Source organism: Dreissena polymorpha, chromosome 15, assembly GCF_020536995.1.
Source record: "Dreissena polymorpha isolate Duluth1 chromosome 15, UMN_Dpol_1.0, whole genome shotgun sequence".
NCBI lineage: Eukaryota > Metazoa > Mollusca > Bivalvia > Myida > Dreissenidae > Dreissena > Dreissena polymorpha.
In genome coordinates, this window is record NC_068369.1 from 4,939,234 (window position 1) to 4,964,477 (window position 25,244).

At 36.3% G+C, this 25,244-nt stretch overlaps 1 protein-coding gene across 1 annotated transcript; it reads left to right on the plus strand.

Annotated features, from left to right (window-relative positions):
• The first annotated feature begins 7,311 nt into the window (after nucleotides 1-7,311).
• On the plus strand, nucleotides 7,312-23,429 carry LOC127861255 (uncharacterized). The gene is made up of 6 exons (XM_052399692.1): nucleotides 7,312-8,178; nucleotides 11,243-11,513; nucleotides 15,195-15,315; nucleotides 15,626-15,786; nucleotides 16,080-16,273; nucleotides 21,500-23,429. The coding sequence occupies exons 1-6, from the start codon at nucleotides 7,540-7,542 to the stop codon at nucleotides 21,734-21,736; spliced, it is 1,623 nt and encodes a 540-aa protein (XP_052255652.1). The 5' UTR covers nucleotides 7,312-7,539; the 3' UTR covers nucleotides 21,737-23,429.
• Nucleotides 23,430-25,244: the final 1,815 nt, after the last annotated feature.

Sequence of the window (25,244 nt, forward strand, 5' to 3'; positions counted from 1 at the left end):
TTTCAATCTTAAGTATCGTGGCTAGATGTTTTCATTTATAAACCGAAATGAAAATTAAGTATCGTGGCTAGAGCTAGATATTTTTCATCTATAAACCGAAATGAAATATACAAGTTTATTTGTATGTGATGAATGCAACTAACAACTGAAAAAAAGACAATTAAATCTGTGTCATCAATTTAATTATTTAGAAACGTACAGTTTAAACTTAATTTTGTGAAATCAAAATATGCACAAAATATCTTTTTTCAAATGTATTTCTTGTTCAACATAACCAGAGATGACACATTTTCAGTTAAAATACAATTTGTACTTGTGTCGCTCGTAATACGATACGTAATGCTGCTTGAGCGACGAAATTGATTAAACATATATTAACTTGCGTGTAACTTGTTCGGTTAGACATTTTGGTTGATTTGTACGTGTGCACAGTTATGGCACATATTTAGGAAAAAAGGACTGTAAAACTGTGTAAAATGTAACTCTATGGTACTTTTGCTAGAGGGATGATACTTAACAAACACGTTTTCAGCATGTAAATGTATGCACTTTAGTATCTTGATGCATTTAACATGACCATATTTAAGGACCCTTTTTGCAAAACAACAACAGCCCAATAGCATAAAAGCCTTTTGTCGCGTATAAAACAACAACTGAGTAACTGCTATCTCGATTATACGTGTCTTATATGAATATTCATCACCACATATTTTCCTAATGCGATTAGTGTTCAATGACCCTGCTGCATGAATTATCGCAAGTCATCTACGTCAAACTAGTGTTCAATGACCCTGCTGCATGAATTATCGCAAGTCATCTACGTCAAACTAGTGTTCAATGACCCTGCTGCATGAATTATCGCAAGTCATCTACGTCAAACATGCGATTAGTGTTGAATGACCCTGCTGCATGAATTATCGCAAGTCATCTACGTCAAACATGCGATTAGTGTTGAATGACCCTGCTGCATGAATTATCGCAAGTCATCTACGTCAAACATGCGATTAGTGTTGAATGACCCTGCTGCATGAATTATCGCAAGTCATCTACGTCAAACATGCGATTAGTGTTGAATGACCCTGCTGCATGAATTATCGCAAGTCATCTACGTCAAACATGCGATTAGTGTTGAATGACCCTGCTGCATGAATTATCGCAAGTCATCTACGTCAAACATGCGATTAGTGTTGAATGACCCTGCTGCATGAATTATCGCAAGTCATCTACGTCAAACATGCGATTAGTGTTCAATGACCCTGCTGCATGAATTATCGCAAGTCATCTACGTCAAACTAGTGTTCAATGACCCTGCTGCATGAATTATCGCAAGTCATCTACGTCAAACTAGTGTTCAATGACCCTGCTGCATGAATTATCGCAAGTCATCTACGTCAAACTAGTGTTCAATGACCCTGCTGCATGAATTATCGCAAGTCATCTACGTCAAACTAGTGTTCAATGACCCTGCTGCATGAATTATCGCAAGTCATCTACGTCAAACTAGTGTTCAATGACCCTGTTGCATGAATTATCGCAAGTCATCTACGTCAAACTAGTGTTCAATGACCCTGCTGCATGAATTATCGCAAATCATCTACGTCAAACTAGTGTTCAATGACCCTGCTGCATGAATTATCGCAAGTCATCTACGTCAAACGCGATGTAAAAGAGATACGCCGAATTTAAGAAACACTTTTTATATGTCTAAATCACTCATCCGGGAATATAGCTATTATTTAACATATATTTATACATTGCAAAGGTATCATGTTATTAAAAGCATTTGAATTAATTAACAGTAGGCAAAAAAGAAAGAAAGACACAGAAAATAAAGTGTTTTTTGCACGTCACAATATTTAGTCTCACATATTGTTATAGACGATTTTATCCTAATCTAATTAGCTGTCTTAAACGTACACTTTGAAATTTTTCTAACGCAACACTTTTCAAACTTGAAAATCTCAGTCATAAGAAAAAAAAATTAAACGCGTACATGTGATCATTTGACTTCATTTGACGAACAGTCGCCTTCCTATGTGGATGGTTCCACTTACAGCATCGTCGTACTTTAAAGTAATAGGCATAAAATCAACCCATTCATAGGGGATTGTACTAGCAGGATTCCATACAAATGTCGGTTGCCTATTCTGGCTTATAGGGACGAAATCTAGAAAGACATAAATTGTTTTTACAAAAACAATAAACTCAACCGTATCCATAATGTTTTGGTTTGATTTAAAGTCTTCAAAGATGCGATCACTTTATATAGAACAAAAGGCGTTATTACGACTTTTTAAAGCGTTTGTACGCCTTTGAAATAGGCGTTATTACGCCTTTTTTAGCGTATGTACGCCTTTTTTCGCGCTACTGCGCCTTTTTTAGCGTTGTACGCCTCTAAGTTTGGCGTTATTACGCCTTTTTAGCGTTCGTTAGCCTTTTAGTTTGCGTTTTAGCACCTGTTTTAGCGTCTGTACGCCTTTAGTTTAGCGTTATAGCACCTGTTTTAAATAGCGTTTGTACGCCTTTTAGTTTGGTGTTTTTACGCCTTTTATAGCGTAATTACGCCTTTTGTAGCGTTATTACACCTTTTAAGCATTTGTACGCCTTTCAGTTTGGCGTTATTACGCCTTTTTTAGCGTTATTACGCGTTTATTAGCGTTATAATGCGTTTATTTGCGTTATTACATGTTTGTTATCGTAGTTACGCCTTTATTTGCGTTAATAAGACTTCGAAATATATTTTTTCAGTGGCACTTATGGGCTTTCGTACTTTTCTGATCTTAGTTCTTTGGACAATATTCTAATTAGGCTAAATTTTCCAGTATGAATGCATATAACTAGTTCCACATTGTTTAGGAAAACGTCCACCTTCAACTTTTGATGCCATGTTTGTGTTAATGTTTAGAAATAATGCATGTATACATTAACTGGATACATATGCACTTTTTCCTGATTAGGAAACTATGTTTCCCAATCAGTAAACCTCTGAAACTGTCAATTCTGATAGTTTCCCGATTAGGAATTTTGGTTTCTAATTCGGGACACCACTGATGTTACCATTTTTTCGTTGATTATTCAATTTGTGCAACCATATTGAAAGAAAACCAGGGCCTTAAAAAAATTTGCACGGTAAAAATTTAGATATGTATTTCCTCTACAGAAAGGTAGTGTTGAAAACAGATTTGTTGTATCTAATAGTTTTCCCCAAGTCCATTTTCTGAACCCACTATAAAATTGCTGTTTTATTTCCCGATCGGGAATAAAATTGCAAATTTTGTCCATGAGTTTCCCGATCAGGAAACCAATATGGGGATTCCCCTAGTTTCCCGAACGGGAAGTTTCTTCCACTAATATTAGTAATAAATTGTATTATATTACACACCACATGTATTAGCAAACTAATTTCACCGAAACCACAAGGTTCGCAGGTTTTATATTTGATATTGTTATTGCATAATGGACCAAATTCTCTACAAAGGTTTGTTTCATAATGCCTCTTTCGTCAAAACTTTCCACGGCCCAAGGGTAACTTTTTTAGCATCCGCTTGAAACATATTACGGTGTGCGGCGTCAGAGGGTATAATTAGTCACTAATTGGTGAAGCTCTGTATTCAAAGTAAAGGAGGGGCAATACCAGTTTTAAAACCATCTATTGTTAAATTAATTGCACACGCACCATATGACACAGAGTTTAATTTGTTTGCTTCATTCAAATCAGTAAATAGTGGTCGAAGTCTGAGATGCAAAATTACCATGAAAAAATTACAGTGCATTATATTGTAATTAAGGCATACTATGCAAATAAACATTCTAAGTTATTAGACCAGAATGGATTGAATCGCACTTGTGCAGACAATTTTTCCAACCGCCCTACGGGCTCGTAAAATACAACGAAACTCAATCAACTCGTGCGATACAACCCATCGAAACACCACAGTCGCATAATATTCCCTTTAACAATTGTCTGAATTCTGTCGTTTTAAATTAACTATTCTTTTAGGCGATAGTGGTGTAACATAATCTTTGACCCTTCTCAATATCCAATGATTTTTTGTCAAACTTTTCCCGACATTTATTTGCTTAATTAAAAATCAAAACTAAAAAGGGTCTTGAACCTTTAACCTGACCTTTTTGGAAGAGGGAGCGATACAAACGCATAAAACATGAAAGTATCAAATGTAAACAGGAAGAAATGTGATTGACTTAATTGGTGTGAGTTCTTTCAATGTTAAATGTAACAGTACTGTATTTCTTCTTTTCTAGCTTAACACTCAATGTTTACTTGTAAACCGGTATGTAAAAAAATCAAACTTGCTGAAAAAATCGTCGTCGTCTTTTTCCTCCTCCGCATAATCAATAGCAAGATCATCGTCATCGTCATTATCACCATAAACACCATCCACAACAATGCCTTATATCGTTTATTACGGGTATAAAGCAACGTGCAGCTTGACATACATGTTACTTACTTCGTCATTGCTCTAGTTTCAACGACTAATGTCGATTGGTTGTTTACATTCGCCCATGCCCACTTTTTTTATGGTAGGAAGGTTCAAATGCATACCTTTTACTCACGTAACTGATGCACTTCCGTTATTTAATCTTCCAGATCATGTGGTATGTTTATTGTAATTGAACGCGTCATAAAGTTGTATTGCGTGTGTTTCGGGAAAGAATTTATTTTATATTTACTTACTGTGTCGCAATTTATAACAAACGCCCTATTTCAATCCCCAATATTGTGTTTGTTCTTTCCTTCACGATATATCAGTCCGCCCGGTCTTTGACTTTTTCATCATCACCTAGGACAATATTTACATATTAACGATATTACGTGATATTGAAAACTGACAAATATATAATCCGGCACGCAATTCGACATGTAATCCACCTCTTTCGAACGCATTTGAATAGCTAGTGTTCACAAACGTATTTAACATTGTGGAGACGGTTTTGTTTGCACTGTATAATAATATTAAGATTGACAACATCTTGATCATTATTATCGGGGAAGCGTAAAACACATAAGACCTTTCTCGTCTATATTCGAACGTTTTTGTTGTTGATTTTTTCGGTGTGTGTGTGGGGGTGGTATTAACTTTGACCCTCATTCAATGCAATGTTGGTAAACTTTTTGTCTCCGTTTTCCAAACGAATGAACTTCAACCAGTTCTTTGATTTCTTAAAATATAAATACCAAACACGGTATTGAACCAAAACTTGACCTATTTGGAAAAGGAATTAATGTTCCACACACATCAGGAAATTATTTCTCAAAATGAATGCAACATTAAGCGCTAATCCTTACTTAGACGTTTTTAGCGTAATATACAATGTGTGTTATGTTACCGGTATGTCAACAGGCTAAACATGCTTAAAACAATGATCACCATCAACAGCAAAATCATCGTCGATGACGATGAGGACGACGGATATGATTTTGATGATGGAACGGACGACATAAGGATGTACTTGGCCCAGCCAATGTGCGTTTTGTTTCACTATACATGTATATTACATATAATATTATATGTTCAACTCCAATTCATTCTGGTTGCTCTTTAATGTTGAAGACCGAAGTTGGGTTTTCCAGATTACTGAAGTACAATACCGCCTGTTTGCACAATAGTGAACAACTGCAGAGCCTTCCGAGCTTTGATTATATTTTCCAGATCATGCGATGTGTCTATTGGTATTGAACGAGTATTGAACGCGACATACATCCTACCTGTTAGTTACTACGTCATTTTGCTGTAGTTTTAACAGGCAATGCCCTTGGGTTGTTAACATTCATCCAAGCCCACTATTTAATGGTAGAGACGCCCCAAATGCGTAAATCAACTCACATTTTCTTACTCACCTCGGTCATTCTATTTTTAGATTGTGTTTATACATCTACATCTACATGGTATTATCAAACTGTCATGGATTGACCTTTCTTTGATGGTGCGCAAGGCAAGAATATATTAAAGTAAAGAGTAAAGCTACAATAGTAAAGGTAGAAAAAAGCTAGATAAAAGTAAGAAAGTATAGAAGTGACCCCAGTTACTTTTCACATCCATCAGGACAAGACCTATTTAGCTTCCGTGACGGTACCAGGGCACAAGGCCCCGCCAACATAGCTCTAGTCCGCCATTTGAATGCTTAATACGTAACTGGGAGGGTGTCCCCTTAGAAGGTAAGGCTGGAAAGCCCACTCTTGAAGGATGCCAGAGAGGGGACTCAGCAACGAATGCTGGTAGATCGTTCCAAAGTGGTATACTACTTGGGAAAAAGCTGTACTTGAAGGTGTCAGATGTAGGAGTGACTGGTAAGAAGCCGGAACCGTGCGGGTGTCTAGGCATCTTCCTTCGTGGTGGCAGGCACTTGTTGGCATCAATGTCAACCAGCTTGTTGACTATGCGGTAGAGCATTGTAAGTTGATGTTTTGTGCGGCGTGTTTCGAGGGTTTCCCAGTTTAGCTCTTCCAGCATACTATCAACACTGCTTGTATTGTGGAATCTGTTTGTAATAAAGCGCGCTGCACGACGTTGTACCATCTCGAGCTGATACTTGTGAGTTCCATGGTGTGGACTCCATACTGTGCAGCAGTACTTTACGCTGGAGCGAACTAGTGCGATGTAGGCATTTGTCTTGGTTTGTTGAGAGGTGTTTCTCAGATTTCGCCGCAGGGAACCGAGCATGTTATTTGCTTTCTTGGTAACTCGGGCATAGTGATGCCTCCGAGACAATTCTGAGTCAAGATCCACACCTAGGTATTTAGTTGTTTTGTCGATCGATAGTTTGATGCCTTTCAGTATGTATTCAGATGGTATGAGGTTGGATGTAGGCCTTGTTACTCGAAGCACACTGCACTTCTGTGGGTGGAAGTCCATACCCCAGGTGGCTTCCCATCTGGCTAGTGCATCCAGGTCCGCTTGGAGAAGCTGACGACCAAGGTCAGTTTTGATCTGGCGGTAAAGAATGCAGTCATCGGCGAAAATGCGAACTCTTGACAGCAGCCCCTCAGGTAGGTCATTGATGAAGATTGGGAACAATAGAGGTCCTAATACCGAACCCTGAGGGACACCACTGACTACTGGGACCTCTTCTGAATGTTGCTCGTTGACCACAACTCTCTGTGTCCTGTCGTGTAAGAAGGACGATATCCAAGCTAAGTTGTTTCCCCTTATACCGTAATGGTTTACTTTCTTGAGAAGACGCTGGTGTGGCACGCGGTCAAACGCCTTGCTAAAGTCAAGTATGATCAGGTCTGTTTGAATCCGCTTGTCAAGTGATTCGCATTGTCAAGTGATTTATTGTTATTTGCATGTCATAAAGACGTAGTTGTACTTCAAGTGTTTAAATAACCATAAAGGATATCACGTGCTATTTGAAACTGAATCATATAAAACCCGACACGCACGACATGTTTGATTTACTTTATTCGAGCGCATAACAGTTTTTCACTGGAAAATCAAATTATAAGTTTGACAACCGCTCGATCTTCGTTATTGGAAAATCATAAAGTAGATATTTATATAAACGTCTTGATTTAACATGTGGAAGCTGGTGTTGTTTTCTTCGTTCCTGGTCGTTGCTGTTGAGGCCGACAAGAACGTAACCATCGGAGGCATAACCACCAAGGTACTGGGCCAGTCGGGCAAGATCAAGGTGTACAAGGCGACGGGAAATGAGTCCGAGGGGGTCACCATCACAATGGACGAAATAAATGAACTAGATAGTGCAAATAATGCGATCTCCAGTCATTCCTTTAACACTTTTGCCACCATGAATTTCATCTTCTCTCAACAAACAGAAACGACGTACAAGGGCACAGACGTCAACGTGACTCAGTTTAGTTTCACGGCAAACATTCCCGTTGGTCAGGGGCAGAAAATTGACGGAACGGCCAAACTGACATCTTACGTCTATATATTTTCGTCGAACGGAAACATAACTGTTGACGGCAAAAACATGACGGTGAGAACGGGAGACATGAAGTTCAACGTGAAGATAGAGTCTTGGCCTTTCTGTGCCGTGGGTAATGTGAGCTGTACGCAGGGTCAGAAATCCTACAAAGGCGAATATCTGGATTTTAACGTCGAGATTAAAGGCAAAGGCAGCATTTCGAATTCTTCTGCAGGCGGAAACAATACCTACGAGCTGGGTGGAGCGAAAGTTATAGTTCCCACCGAGGTTTGTACGATTAATGTAACATATTTGTCAAAGACCATTTGCAGAATATATAAGATTTCACGTTGTTCATGTTTTAGCGCGCAGAAGTTGATTGACATTAATCGTATGCGAAACATGAAAGACATTTTCAGGAAAAGTGTTTTCATATTGTTTTATTTTTTTTTCATGAAAAGTATCAGGTTATCGTTTGCAGTAATATCTCACTGTCGTTAATTGAAAAATCGTTCATAATTATCTGTTAGCTATATTTATTTCATTTTTGGGGAGAAAAAAAGGTTTATAATGGAAAATCACAATTATTATACATTTTTCTATATATTATTTTATGCAGATCGAGGCACTTATGCGATTTTATTTATTTCATTTGAAGGCCAAAATTTGGTTTTAAAAAATCGCTAAAATTGTAGCTGCTGTCATTTAAAGGTGTGGTAGTATTTATAAAATGTTGTCATTTTTAATTTTAAAATATCTGATTATCTTATACACAATTATACCTCTGGATCATGTGCACTTTGACAAAATTATCAACATTATACGAAGACCAAAGTTCTAACAATTAGAAAGCCTTATCGAAAATTGTAGGTACTTTCATAAATGTTTTTGCAAGATTGCATGAAATTTAGTCAATTATTCATGAACTTGTCTGGTTATTTTATTCAAGTATATGCCACCATAAAAAGGCATACTATATACAGATCAAATAAAAAAAGTTTGACACACATAAACAAATTCCTATATAGAGGAAAATGCACGCACAAACTAGCAGCCAACAGGTTGGGAAGACATGTATGATTCATGGCCTCGTACGGCACTAATTATGTCCACCCTCTATTTGTAAACACATTATAGACCCTTCTAAGTCCAGCCAGTTTTTGTTGCACCATAAATTTAGTTTTATGGGCGCTATGCTGATTTTATCTGTGTCGCAGCGTCAGGTAAGATACTTGGCGTTTAGCGGACGAGATTGTCGCTTGTTATACACCTCTATATTATAGATTGAAGATGAATGTATTTCCTAAGAGAGTTGACATTATAGCTGCGTCAGGTAAGACACTTGGCGTATAGCGGACGAAATTGTCGCTTGTTATATACAACTATATTAAAGATTGAAGATGAATATATTTCCAAAGAGAGTTGACATTATAGCTGCGTCAGGTAAGACACTTGGCGTATAGCGGACGAGATTGTCGCTTGTTATATACCTCTATATTATAAATTGAAGATGAATATATTTCCAAAGAGAGTTGACATTATAGCTGCGTCAGGTAAGACACTTGGCGTATAGCGGACGAGATTGTCGCTTGTTATATACAACTGTATTAAAGATTGAAGATGAATATATTTCCAAAGAGAGTTGACATTATAGCTGCGTCAGGTAAGACACTTGGCGTATAGCGGACGAGATTGTCGCTTGTTATATACTTCTATATTATAGATTGAAGATGAATATATTTCCAAAGAGAGTTGACATTATAGCTGCGTCAGGTAAGACACTTGGCGTATAGCGGACGAGATTGTCGCTTGTTATATACAACTATATTAAAGATTGAAGATGAATGTATTTCCAATGAGTTGACATTATAGCAAGTATGTATATACACACAAAGCATCCGTGGAATGGATATAATTCAGTTGAAGCATTGTTATGGCAACTTTGAAATACAACAAAGCAACAAAAACAACAACAAAACATAAAGAAAACTTACGTCACTACCATGCGGAAGACAAATACATGTTCCCTTCTTACATGTATCTTCTACTACGTTACCATGAAATACGATATGAGTTATAAATAGTTTTCGACTAAGGTTTAGTATTCTCAAAAACTGGTAACGCTTGACTATAAAAATGAACCGATCATTATGTTTGTTAAACGCGAGCGTTTTTTCATCGTTTACATGTCTAATGTGTTCAAAATGACATTTGTTTACCAATACTCGTGATTTTAATTGTCATAAAATCTAAAAAGTTAAAAAAAAGTTTACTAAGCTGTAAATATCGCTCATAACATAAATGCAAGGTAAAGCATTGTTAATTATACGCTTTTTTGAAATAGTAACTATTACCACAGTGTGTTCTGTAAAATAAAATAACGTCTCTTCTGCATCACAATGCTAACGCAATGCCCAACCCACCCAACGCCCTGGGTATATTAGCTAGATCGATCTGGTTAATATTGCCCCTATTACAGGACACGCATATTTTTTATAAACAGTGTTCTGGTATAAATAGAGCATTTTATGTCCTCGTTTAATTTGATGTTACATTTGATTAGTTTGTTCCGTTATCGTTGGAGGCTGTCAGAAAACAACAACATGCAACTTGATTTACCATAGCAACAACAAAAAACCCAGACTTTAATATTCAATATTCTTTCTGTATTTAGCAACATAATAACTGTATCCGCACATGACCGACTACTGTATGATTGTTAAATATTTAACGAGATGTTGCTGATTCTCTTAAACTGAAATACTAACTAGTATGTGTTATGTTTGCGAAATGTATTTAAAGCATAAAGAATTATTAAATAATAAATTATTTCCGTATATATAAAAGGCATCTTAGTCATAGGTGCGTCGGCAATTTAATAAACAACGAAGCATTGGCGAAATTAGGAACTTACAACTTGTTGACAGCTTGGAATATTTGCACCCAATATAAATAGAAATTATCAAAAAGTATCCTGCGTTTAATTAAAATGTACTGTACTGAACAAGGATGGTGAAACTTGGCTTGTGGATAATGGACCAATATACATGCCATTCCTTTTTGTTTTCTTCAGACAAAAGTGTGCTTGATTTGGCTACAGAATTGATTAAAAACTCAAATCTGGATTGCGCCATAACTAAAAAGTACCTTAGCTAGGTAAATGAAATCTTCTTCTTCTTCTTCTTCATGGTCATCTTTATAAATATAATAACAGTCATCACCGTCATTATAATAACCATAACCACAACAACCATCAACATTATAAATATCGTCATGGCCATCACCATATACATGATTGGTATAATAACTATGCTAAATCTCCTCAAACTGTTTTCTTCAACGACAATTTTAGGTCATATACACGAGCAGCAGCGATTACAACGAGACCAAGCAGATGCCGGCTGGCTTCCCGAAGGTTGAGATGAAGGGAACCAAGCAGACATTCGTCTTCCGGTTTGAGCCGTTCACAAAGAGCGCCCTCTATGATCCCATTGTGAAGCTGACGGATGAGAATCCCACCACCACGCCCACCTCCGCCCCTTCAATTGACAAGGATATCTCGGATGGCGTGGTGTCCGTGAAGGTGCTAGGGAAGTCCGGGAAAATAGCCTTCACCAATAGCGGTAGGTGTTCGTGTAAATTTATATGAGTCGCTCCATGGGAAAACAGGGTTTAATGCATGTGCATGAAGTGCCATCGCAGATTGGCATGTGCAGTCTGCATATGCTAGTCAGGGACGAAACTTTCCGCCTTTATAATATTTTAGTTTAAAGGTCTGTACTTAGCGAAAATTCAGTTAAGGCAGAAAGTGTCGACCCTGAATAGCCTGTGAGGACTGCAAAGTGTCGTCCTGAATAGCCTGTGCGGACTGCAAAGGCTAATCTAAGAGGGTACTTTACGCACATGCTTTTAGCCCAGTTTCCCCAGAACGAGACTGATATATGTGTTTAATTTCCAATCCGGATATATTTACAAATCATGTTTGTATGGAACAGGTTTCATCATTGATCTTCCACACTTAGATATTGTAATGTGAATTATGCTTTTTACTACGAGTATGACTAGTGTGTGGATGTGAGAATTCGAATCCGTTTTACTAAAGCTGCATATACGACGGGCCTTGTTAATAGATTATCTATTCAACAACAAAAATGTGATATATATCAGTAGTGGTTGCTACATTGGCTTTATTTATTCTGTTTATCCAAGTCACAAATAATTATATACACCATGCATACAACTATACTCCGCGTTCCGAGTCGCATGTATGAATTATTGATTTCGACATGTGTTTGGTCCACCGTCAATATGCTATTCACATATTGGAAACCAGTCAACAGGTGACAGGTGGGTCGATGAGTCATTAAAGGGTGATGGCTTAATATGCGTGATGTTTCGTGTTATTTTCTGTAAATTGTCGTCGTTTTCATCGAACCCAATCACTATTTTTCTCGCTATTGGCGGTACGTCAGAGACAATAGTTAAATGATAATATCATGTACATTCAACATTAAAACATAATTTATGATATTAAATGATGGGCGGCAAGCACTGAAGTAAACCCCACGACTTTTCAATACATAATGCATGATCAAATAAATATTACTACAGTTTAAATGTAAAGTATATAGAAAAATTACATTGTGTTAGAAATGATGTATTTAATGTAAATAGTTGTGGAGGGTTAATTTCACAAAGATTGAACATATAAGTATATACCGGTATTATACTGAAAGCGGTGTATGAAACCGCCTATTTTTACAAACTTTGAACGGTACTTAAAATTATGTTTAGAAGCGTAGTCCAATGTCGATATCTGGTAAAAGCAAAAACCGGATCTGATTTTCAAACAACACTTGATTGTTGACTTTATTGTTTGTGCATTGAGTGGATAAATTGATTCGGGAAACAATAAGGGCAAGCGGAACAGAAAGCTGTGTTGTTTCATGTTGACTTTATTGTTTGTGCATTGAGTGGATACATTGATTCAGGAAACAATTGGGGCAAGCGGAACAGAAAGCTGTGACGTTGTTTCATGTTTCAGTATTTAAAAAAAACATTCTTGACTGAATTAACATTTATGTACATTAAAATTTATAATAAAAAAACGCGTATTTTGGTGCAAACTTAAAATAATCAATGAAATAACATTATTATTTGTATTTTTAACGCGTAAAGTTGAATGCAATTAAAGGATCTGCAACACCTGTACCGCCTTATGTTTTTTTGAAAGCAATCGTTAAATGTCATATTGTTATAATGTTGGTGTATATCTCACCTTCCCAAAGGCAAACTAAATGGTGAAACTGATTAAGGATGAATGAATCCACTCTGAATCCCACTTCATTTTCCGATTCACAACACAATCAAACACACTTTACGACATTCGACAATTTAGAACGATTTTTAGTTGTTCGCGCTAGCTAACTAATGTAGAGTGGGTTTTGCAAGTCAGTATGCTTTTAACTACGCTAGGAACGATAACCACCGCATCTGCCTGTTTATTCTTCACCACTACCAGAACACTGCAGACAGCGAGTGTGTGTATGTAATCAATAGTATTTAACAGCTTGTGCGACGACATTGGCCAGTCTAGTGTTTAACAGCTTGTGCGACGTCATTGGCTAGTTTATCATTGAATTCTGTACATATTGATTGCTTTCAGGAAAAACGGGGCTCAATGCATGTCAAATAAGACTAGCCTGTGCACTCTGATTAGCATGTGCAATGCGAACAAGCTAATCAAGGACGATACTTTCTGATTGTATGGTGTTTTTCGTTTAAAGAGAGTCTCTGATGCTGGGATAACAATTAATTCATATGTATTAAGTACTGTTTTCCCAAAATGAAGCTTAAATAACCTTTTTTATAAATAATTTGAAAAAAAAGATAAAAGTGATAATAACTTCAAAGTAACCTCGCTGACAAGGTAAATACACAAAATCACTTTTAAATCAAATAGACAACCAATGAGTTCTAAATTTTTACATTGTGGCATTTAAGTAAACATCTAAAAGGGACATTTTCACAGTTTGTCATTTAATGCTTAATATCGATAAATGTAAACATTGAGTCATAAAAGCTCCATTAAAAAAAACAAGAATAAAATTAAAGAAACAAAAATAAGTTACCCTCAACTGGGCTCGAACCACTAACCCGTAGAACAAAAGTCTATCGTTTTGACCACTCGGCCATCCTTGCTCATACAATGAGAGATGTATTTTATACTTTATATGTATAAGCAATCATCGTGGTATGAAAAACAACAACAACAGAACTCTCCAAATTAAGTCGTTTATTATTTTTGTCAATTTGCCAAAACGTGAAAAGGTCCCTTTAATGTCGACAGAATGGAAATTGAATGAGTTCAATACAATGTCAGATCTTACATCATGAATAACTTACTGGTTTAGTGGTTGCCTGTAATCTGGGGCCAGTAGATTTAAGCACAGGAAACTCAATTTCAAAAGTTGGTTACGGTAAGGCTAAATAGCAGGGCAACTAGCTTTTTCAAAGCTTTAACAACTTAATCCAATTAAACATAGAATACAAATTGGCGACTGTGGATCAATTAGGCATAGGAAACGATTCAATTTCGGCTGACAGCAAGACATGATGCATTAAAAGTCTGTCATGTCGGCCAAATTGTTGCTCAGTAATTTAAAGCTAATAGATACAGTTTAAGATACGCATAACACAATTATATGATTCTATGCTTGTTTTTCTTTAGCAAGGCAACCAAAATTCTAAAGATGGTTTGTAGTGAAGCAGCCAGTTGCGAAAAAAAGAGACATATTGTTGTTATTTTGTCTAAGTTATCTCTACAACATAAATATGAGGATAAACAGTGCACACACATCTCGACCTGTGCTGTAATACACATTCTTTATACATTTGAATGGGGTGTGTTCATTTTAAACCTGCAATATAAAAGGCTATAACATAATTTTGAAAACATAATTTTGAGTTGCGTCTAAATTTATGCAATAGCGAACAACTTCAGTGCCTTCAGCGCTTTGATTTCTAACATTGTCGTGTGTCGTTGAATTGACATTCAATACGCCACTTATCACATTCCGTAGAATACTTTGCCGATTATAAATCAGCAAACTTTGTTAATATACGGGATTGGAATGAATATTCGAATACTAGAATAAAAATTAATTCGGCAGAATATTCGGATACAAATTTCCGATGCGAAAATTAGAATTTTATTGCAAATAAACGTCACAAAATGTATAGGTGCAAATTTACATGTCAGAATTTTTTGTTTCACTTACTGTCATGTGTCCATGTATATTCAGATGGCAAAAAGACCATGACGGTGGAGTTCGACAATCTCAAGGAGAAGACTTCCGACGGAATTGACATAAAGGATAATAGCCATGGATACAACAACTTCGCAAGCCAGACCTTCACCTTCGGGTAAGCCTTTACATGGTGCTGTAAGACGTGAAAATGTAGCGGATTTCGAAGTGTTGTATTTTTTACGACCGTTTATTATATCATGTTTAGCAAAATTTCCTCCTGTTCCAGCTTTACTCAGATGAAACATTATACAATATTCACAGACAGTATTTCTTTAATAAGATAATAAGATATAAATTAATGTCATAATATGCAAAAAAATGTATAATTTATAAATGATTAAAAGAAATTTCCTGAGTACACCCGAAGTAATATTTTACCTTATACATGATTTACGCTATTTTAAATAAACCATTCTTATCATCAGTGCGCCGATCGACGCCGAGTATCCCGAAACTAATATCTCCACGAAGAAGCTCAACTTTTCGGCGGAAATCAACAATGGGGCCAAGGTCATGGTTGACATGTACATTTTCAAACAGGGCGGCAACATAAGTCTAGATGACGAAGATACTGTTGTAAAGAAAGGTAAAACATCGATACATGATGATACATTTTTAATAATAAAACACGATCGTATAAAATGTGTGTCGAAAGAAAAATGAAAAACACTGCACCCTTTCCAGAATTTAATGTTTCATTTTTTGCACCAACGCCCTAAACTGCTTGTCATATGTTCCCAGGGCTTTTTCATGTGAGATTTATTCAATTTACATACTCCAAAACGCCAGAATATTTCACTGACTTTATACAATTCAATTATTTTGTTGACATCGATTTTGTAACCAGTGCCCCAAACATTTGTAACATCTGGTTCCCAGGCGACCTTAAGTTCAGTGTAACCGTTAGCGGGTGGACGTTCTGCAACGGGACGTGCAAGCCGAACGAGGTTGGGGCGTACCTGGACTTCGACATCGTCATCAAAGGGACTAAGGGTGCCACCAAGTCCACTTCCGTTGGCAAGAAGCCCGACCAGTATGACGTAGGGTCGGGAGTTGTGCTCCTCTCTAAGAAGGTCGGTAGAATAGGAGCGTAGGTTGTGTAAATGTATGCCAGTAGTCGATCACTAAGAAGGTTGGTTTAATAGGAGTGTAGGTTGTGTAAATGTATGCCAGTAGTCGATCACTCTTTATGGTATTTACCTCTGAATAAGTAATGCTCGATTAGTAATTGTCGGATCAGGTACGACTTAAAAGAACCCAGGGTACTCTTAAGTATGCTTTAAAGTACACCGGAGTAAAGCCGGGTACCTGTATGCTTAATTTCCGTACCCGGTATGCTTATTAGTAGTACCTGACCCGAAACATTAAGATTTTTTTTAATTACCAGACAAGTTTTTTTTTTCAACTTACAGGTCATTGTGAGTTTGTGATAATTTTAACATTTTTAGCTCATCTATTTTTTGAAGAAAAAAAAGAGCTATTTTCATCACCTTGGCGTCGGCGTCGGCGTCCGGTTAAGTTTTGCGTTTAGGTACACTTTTCTCATAAAGTATCAATGCTATGGCATTCAAACTTGGTACACTTACTAACTATCATGAGGGGACTGGGTAGGCAAAGTTAGATAATTCTGGCTTGCATTTTGACAGAATTATATGCCCTTTTTATACTTAGAAAATTGAAAATTTTGGTTAAGTTTTGTGTTTAGGTCCATTTTATTCCTTAAGTATCAAAGCTATTGCTTTCATACTTCAACACTTACTAACTATCATAAGGGGACTGTGCAGGCAAAGTTATGTAACTCTGACTGGCATTTTGACCGAATTATGTGCCCATTTTATACTTAGAAAATTGAAAATTTGGTTAAGTTTTGTGTTTAGGTCCACTTTTTCCCTAAATTATCAAAGCCATTGCTTTCATACTTGCAACACTTACTAACTATCGTAAAGGGACTGTGCAGGCAAAGTTATGTAACTCTGACTGGCATTTTGACGGAATTATGGGCCCTTTATACTTGAAAATTTGGTTAAGTTTTCTGTTTTGGTCCACGTTACCCATAAAGTATCATAGATATTGCTTTAATACTTGGAACACTCGCAAACTATCATAAGGGGACAGTAAAGGACAAGTTGCATTACTCTGGTTGTCATTTTTATGGAATTATGGCCCTTTTTTGACTTAGTAACTTTGGATATATGGTTACATTTTGTGTTTAGATCCACTTAACTTCTAAAGTATCAAGGCTATTGCTTTTAAACTTTAAATACTTTCATGCTATCATGAGGGTACTGTACCTGGCAAGTTGAATTTTACCTTGACCTTTGAATTACCTTGACTCTCAAGGTCAAATTATTAAATTTTGCTAAAATTGCCATAACTTCTTTATTTATGATTCGTTTCGATTGATACTGTGACAAAACAACTCTTACCAGACATACCACAATTGACTCCGTCCAAACCATCCCCCACGCCCCCCCCCCCAACCCCCCCCGAATCCCCCCCCCCCTGAACCCCCCCCATTATTTTTTTTAATTAAAGATCATCTTATAAATGACCACCACACACTCACACTATACCCCCCCACCCCAAAAAAATAATGTTTATGCCCCCTGGTAGGGTGGCATATAGCAGTTGAACTGTCCGTCAGTGTCAGTCAGTCTGTCTGTCCGTCCGAAAAAAACTTTAACATTGGCCATAACTTTTTCACTTTTTAAGATAGCAACATGATATTTGGCATGCATGTGTATCTCATAGAGCTGCACATTTTGAGTGGTGAAAGGTCAAGGTCATCCTTCAAGGTCAAATGTCAAATTTATGGTGTCTGCCCGTCCGAAAACTTTAACATTGGCCATAACTTTTTAAATATTGAAGATAGCAACTTAATATTTGGCATGCATGTGTATCTCATGGAGCTGAACATTTTGAGTGGTGAAAGGTGAAGGTGAAGGTCAACTTTCAAGGTCAAATGTCAAATATAGGGCGTCTGTTCGTCCGAAAACTTTAACATTGGCCATTACTTTTTTAATATTGAAGATAGCAACTTGATATTTGGCATGCATGTGTATCTCATAAAGCTGCACATTTTGAGTGTTGGAAGTTCAAGGTCAAGGTCATCCTTCAAGGTCATCCTTCAAGGTAAAAAAAAATCAAAGCGGCGTTCTCATGAGCTGCACATTTTGAGCGGTGGAAGTTCAAGGTCATCCTTCAAGGTCAAGGTCATCCTTCAAGGTCAAAGGTCAAAAAACAAATAAAAAAATTCAAAGCGGCATTATCATGAAGCTGCACATTTTGAGTGGTGGAAGTTCAAGATCAATGTCATTCTTCAAGGTCAAGGTCATCCTTCAAGGTAAAAGGTCCAAAAAAATCAAAGCGGCGTTATCATGAAGCTTCACATTTTGAGTGGTGTAGGTTCAAGGTCATCCTTCAAGGTCAAGGTCATCCTTCGAGGTCAAAGGTCAAACAAAAATTTTAAACAAATTCAAACGGCGTAATCATGAAGCTGCACATTTTGAGTGTTAAGTTCAAGGTCATCCTACAAGGTAAAATAAAAATCAAAGCGGCGTTCTCATGAAGCTGCACATTTTGAGTGGTGGAAATTCACGGTCAAGGTCATCCTTCAAGGTCAAGGTCAGCCTTAAAGGTCAAAGGTCATTTTTTAAATAAAAATTAAAAGCGACGTTCTCATGAAGCTGCACATTTTGAGTGGTGAAAGTTCAAGGTCAAGGTCATTCTTCAAGGTCAAGGTCATCCTTCAAGGTCAAAGGTCCAAAAAAAATCAAAGCGACGTTATCATGAAGCTGCATATTTGAGTGGTGGAAGTTTAAGGTCAAGGTGATCCTTCAAGGTCAAGGTCATCCTTCAAGGTCAAAGGTAAAAAAATCATTGCAAGGCGGCCTTCTCATTAAGCTGCACATTTTGAGTGGTGAAAGTTCAAGGTCAAGGTCATCCTTCAAAATCAAAGGTAAAAAAAAAAACAATAAACATTTTCAAAGCAGCGCAATAGGGGGCATTGTGTTTCTGACAAACACATCTCTTGTTTTTTTTTCAAACATGGTTAAAAAACACAAATATTTTTTTTATTTTTTATTTTATTTTTGAAATACCGTCCAACCATCCCGTCCAAGAATCCCCCCCCCCCCCCAAAATTTTTTTTTTTTTTTTATATATAATTGTTTTTTTTTGCATTTTTGGGGTATTTTTGGAAAATAATGTAATAAATGACCACACTATACACCCCTCTCCACTCCACCCCTCCCTCCTTTGTAATTGAAATTGAGAAAGGTCCCTACATCTTTAAAAAAAAAAAGATGAGCGGTCTGCACCCGCAAGGCGGTGGTTTTGTCTTATCCTTGTGGTCCAAATAATGTTTTGACACCAAACATGTTAAAGGGACCTTTTCACAGATTTTGGCATGTATTAAAGTTTTTCATTAAATGCTTTATATTGATAAATGTAAACATTGGATCTAAAAAGCTATAGTAAAAAACAAGCATACAATTAAAGAAAGAAAAAAAAACTAACCCTTAACTGGACACGAACCACTGACCACTGGACTAAAAGTATAACGCTTAGACCACTCGGCCATCCGTGCTCATGTAAAAAGTGATATATTTTATACTTTATATAAGCAATCCTCGTAGCGTCAAGAACAGAACTCTCCAAATTATTCAATCGTTTCGCGTTGCAACGCGTTATAATTTTCAGTTTTTAAATCGTCAAAAGATGCATATTATGGATATTTGAGAGCATAGTAATTGTTCAGTATTACTGTTTACCTCACAAATATAATAACTACAACGAAAATGTGCAAATCTGAAACTTTTTTTATTTTGTCAATTTACCCACTGACTCTAACGCTCCGGGATTTAAAAAAACGTGAAAAGGTCCCATTAAAAGTGACGAATGAAAAGCGCAGCTGTTGACCTTAATTAAGCGCGGGTGATATTTGCGAATATTTTATCCTCGATTCGATCTAGTGTGTTTGTAAAAAAATATATATTGCCGTACATAGTTAATTTTCATAAAACGTTTAATGTATGGTGCGATAATATGCTGGCCCATTAAACAGTATTATTTATTTCTCCGTTTCAAAACAAAATCTCTAGTTTGTTTAATGAAGAAGCAGCCCTCGTGCTACTTGCGTACTTATTTTTTAGTATTAGTGAAAGTTAGATAATATAAAAAGCGGGAATTCGCATGAATGCTCTCTTGGGCGTTTCCAAATTAAATGGAGTTTTCATGTAATTCAAGCACATATTCATCTTTACGAACATATGGACCACACCGATCATCACTCTATCTGTACCGGACCAATCCTTTTTCAATCATAATATCATCAAACACAGCGTGTAAACTTCTTACATATCAACCGATAAATATTAGAGTGCGTTTTCAGAGTTTTCATAATTTAAAAACGATTTAACCACTGCGAATATGCGGTAAACTCACAAACTTGATGTAGACGGCCGATAATTGCTTTCAAAGTCATAGGCGTTACATTCCTTTGAAAAGAATGTGGTTACAAAATATGTGTTGCACAAAATACATTCGGATTTCACCAAAACCGCGCGATTAGGCAAGGTGTTAAGTCGCTGGCTGTTTGCTTCATTTACCACAAAATGTATTTGTGTCCGCTTTCTGTTAACACCCTCATGTCGCACATATTTCAATGTCAAGTCGACGGCCTTGCTAACGGACTCGCTAAATGTACCGGAAGTACGGGTGTGACGAGAATGAATAGCCTCTTCCGCGGACTGATTTATTATTCACATTATATGGATTTAAATTGCTTGAAGCTGCTATGTAGCAGATGTTTAGGTAAACATAGATATGAAAAAAAAACGTGTTTTTTTTATCTCACATATACATGGCGATCACTCAAGCAGCACTTTAGCTAGGTTGATGAACTTTGGCATCCGGATAAATGGAGAATATACGTTTTTCATTAAAAGAACATTATCATTGCTTTGGTTACAAAATTAGAAAAAAACTAAAATCCGGATCCTGTCCCAACTCAAATAGAATTTAAGCTAGGCTGCTGAAACTCATTATGTGGATAGATGACCATATGAGAGATATTTTCTTTATTTTGGGTTTACCGTCACACCAAAATTATGGTACCTATGGGAAGAAAAATACTTGGAAACTAATATATATAGTTTACTTTTGTTGTTGTGAGATTCACATGTAAGACATGTTCTTACTCCGACAATATTAATCAGACTTTTGTGTTTGGGACTTCTGTATTGTCTATCCGTGTCTAACATCGTGTTAATATAATGTTTTACGGTGGTCATTTACAGTTAAAGAAAGACAACGATAACTACGAAAACATGACGGCTACCTATCCGATGATTATGACCCAGGGATCCAAGCAAATCTTTCGACTCCGGTTTCCCAAATTTACCAAAAAAGTGTTCTACGACCCAACCCTCAGCTTCTTGACCGACTCAGTCACAGTCGGAAGTGCGGGAATGAGCGCCGGAAGTCTCCTTCTGATGGTCGCCTCCCTCCTTGTCATGACCATCAACAGATATTAGATGGCTAAAACTGGTTTAAGACGTTTGCTCAATGGCTCTTACGACGCTCTTACAATCATTTTGAACCATACAAATCCAATTATACGAAACTTTGTGTGAAAGTGTGCTACTGTATAATTTATATGTTTGTTTTTCGCATGAAAACAATATTGTCAGTGTATTTAGTGTCTTGGTCGATCGACATGAATGATTCAGACGGATTCAAAAGGATTCATGTCAATGACACTTTGGGCCAGATACCTGATCTAATCCTTGATTTGAAATCCGTGTACGAGTATATTCTATGAAGCTGAGTACCAAATAAATCAACAAAGCAATTGAAAAAGAAGCAACTACACTTTTATCAAGGTTAAACAGTTCCGTAAAAAATAATCATATATCTACTGTACGCTTGACCGAAGTAACATGAATTGTGTGTGTGCATTGTTATGAATGAGTCATAAATCATAAATCATAGACCTTAATCATAATTAGACGCGGACGTTTTTTTAAAGAAACTCTTTAATCATATTGTATAATTACAGTTACATACATACAAACTTCTTGTAATATTTCTTAAATGTATAAATAAACATTTCTTGACATTTATGTATGACTTAGTAAATATGCATACTGGTCGTGTACGTAATTCCGGCCTGTACGTAAAAAATCGGCCACCTGTGTTTAATCATTTTCATGATCTAAACACACATGTTTTGATTATTTTTAGAACAATCAACTTGAAAACCAACCCTAATCTCAATATTTTGCAAATTAAAGACGCATATCACTGTAAAAGTCTGCATTAAAATGTCTCAAACTTAACACAAGATATTTCTCTCATGGGAAAAGTGACGTCATTATCCATTGCAAAATTATATTCATATAAGAAACAAATATATTTGATAAAATTATTATTATTTCTATCTGATAAACATTAATTAAGGTATTTTTAATTAATTGTATAAAAACATACATTTAAAACAAAAAATCAGGAGCTAAATATAAACTTTTAATATATGAATTACCTCCCTTGATTTGAATATTAATAGTTTACATGTTGTAAAATTAAATATAAGTGATTACTAAAAATCGACACTAAAGTCAACTTTTTAAACAAAATGTTTTTACTTTCTTAGCTATGTTAGTAAAAATTGATTAAAACTATTGAAAATATTTTTTTTTTGAATTTGTATTTCCCCATTAACCGTGCAGGCCTGTTAATATTTATTCAAATGGGTAGGGGGAGTAACTGGTATAATAATGTCGCATATTTTATAAGTTTCAAGTCAAAAATTGTGTTTGTGAAAACCTTTATTAATTCTCTTAAAATGAGGACATTCGTCTAAAGATATTGCTTTGTAATTGTACCTGCATATTAAACTGAAAAGTGGCCGATTTTTTAGGTACAATTGCCGTACGAAAATTGATAGTTTATATGTCATTAATTTCTGTTCATAAAAGTAACATACACTGATCTAATTCTATTGAAATTTTCATGCTAGGTGAGTTTTGAACCCAGGATTATAAATGTGAAGTTTCGTTTAAACCAGTTGCCTAAAACAAAAGATTTTGTTAAAATAGTCCCAAAAGTGGCTGGAATTACGTACACGACCAGTATTATTAATCTTACACATCCATGTATTTGCATTTAATATCTTATCGTTGTTGACAGTTACCTGTATCCGCATTTCCCAATAAATGTTATTGTTGATTTTTTTCATGTTGTTTTCTTCCTGCATACCAGACGATCCAAAAAAAATGCACATGTTGAAAGTCAACGCATTCATGACCATGATTTATTCTTATATAACGACTAACGAGATCAACGAACTAAGGGAGACCACCTAGATCTGTAAACGAGCAATCTCTTGGCAGAGTTGTCGTTTAATTCTCTCGCAAACAATTTGAATTTTGATCCTTTTAGGTTACAGTATACTAAATAATCGTTTCATGTAGTCCGTACTTTCTAAAAAAAAATATCATAGCTGACTCGAAGGCATGTTTTTCACTTTAAACTAATGTTCGGACATTATCTTTTGGAGATAGTGGTAGGGCATTAATAGGTGTTCACTACTGAATCCCTGAAATATGAATGATAAACTTAGAGACTATAGTAAAGCGTTGCACTGAAAAAAGCTACATGCCACTAAAAGATGACCGAAACAAAAAGTTGCGAAAACAGTCGATTTTGATTTATGTCAAGTTTGTTCGTGGTTTGAACATGACATATCTTTGTATGCCCCCGAAGGTGGGCATATAGTGATCGCATTTCCGTCCGTCAGTCTGTCTGTCTGTCAGTCACACTTTGCGTTAAGGCTTCGAAAAATGCTCATACCTTCTATGTCGCTTCAGATGTAACCTTCATATTTGGTATGCATGTGTATATGGAAAAGGCCTTTTCATACGCACACAAATTTTGATCCCTTTGACCTTGACCTTGAACTTAGGGTCCTCGTTTAAGTTTCGAAATTTGCGTTTAGGTTTCGAAAAATACCCATAACTTCTATGTCGCTTCAGATGTAACCTTCATATTTGGTATGCACGTGTATATGGACAAGGCCGTTCCATGCGCACACAAATTTTGACTCTTTTAACATTGACCTTGAACTTAGGGTCCGCGTTTAGGTTTCGAAATCTGCGTTTAGGTTTCGAAAAATGCCCATAACTTCGATGTCGCTTCAGATGTAACATTCATATTTGGTATGCATTGGACAAGACCTTTCCATACGCTCACAAATTTTGACCCCTTTCGCCTAAACCCTTGGGCCTGTGCCTTGGTTTTGAAATATGCGTTTAGGTTTTGAAAAATGCTAATATAACTCTATGTCTCTTAAAGTATAACCTTCACATTTGGTATGCATATGTATATGGAAAAGACTTTTCCAGACACACACAAATCTTGACCCCTGTGGCCATGACCTTGAAGTTAGGGTCGGCATTTAGGTTTCGAAAAATTGTTCTGTTATTCAGCTGTCTTACATAACTATCAAAAGCGTTCTTCGGGGCATATGTCATCCTATGGAGACAGCTCTTGTTTATTGCACAAGTCGATTCCTTTTAGAATTGCATTTAAAAGGGTAGGTTATTGGGGTCTCTATGTGCAAAATGTTGCATTTATTTTCACTTTCAGTTACCGCTTGTACATTGAATTATATAGGGAAACTATTTAGTATATTATGACCTGATATGATGGTTCCAGTAAAATATCTGCGCGGAGGTTGGAGAACGAGTTGTCGGAGTTCACATTTTATATCTACATTTCGCAGTACGTACTTCGAGTCTTGTCAGATAGTATTAGAATCGGCGTTAACTTCGTTTCACATTAATTTTATTTATCCGTCGTAAACTAATACTTTTATTCGAACAACATTGTGTCGTTTTCAATTTAGTGTCGAGTCCTACAAATCAATAAAGTGTAAACATATTGTTGATATCAGGTTATATGAACAAAATTTAAAGAACTATAGGTTATGATTTATTTCTTACATATTTAGTCCACTTGAAAAGTAGAATCGTCCCAATTATA

What these genes read in the sequence shown, in the direction of transcription:
- LOC127861255 (XM_052399692.1), top strand. Translation starts at nt 7,540, where the DNA reads ATGTGGAAGCTGGTGTTGTTTTCTTCGTTCCTGGTCGTTGCTGTTGAG. An exon ending in AGATACTGTTGTAAAGAAAG is followed by an intron (nt 15,787 to 16,079) that starts GTAAAACATCGA and finishes TCTGGTTCCCAG; the next exon opens with GCGACCTTAAGTTCAGTGTA. An exon ending in TTGTGCTCCTCTCTAAGAAG is followed by an intron (nt 16,274 to 21,499) that starts GTCGGTAGAATA and finishes GGTCATTTACAG; the next exon opens with TTAAAGAAAGACAACGATAA.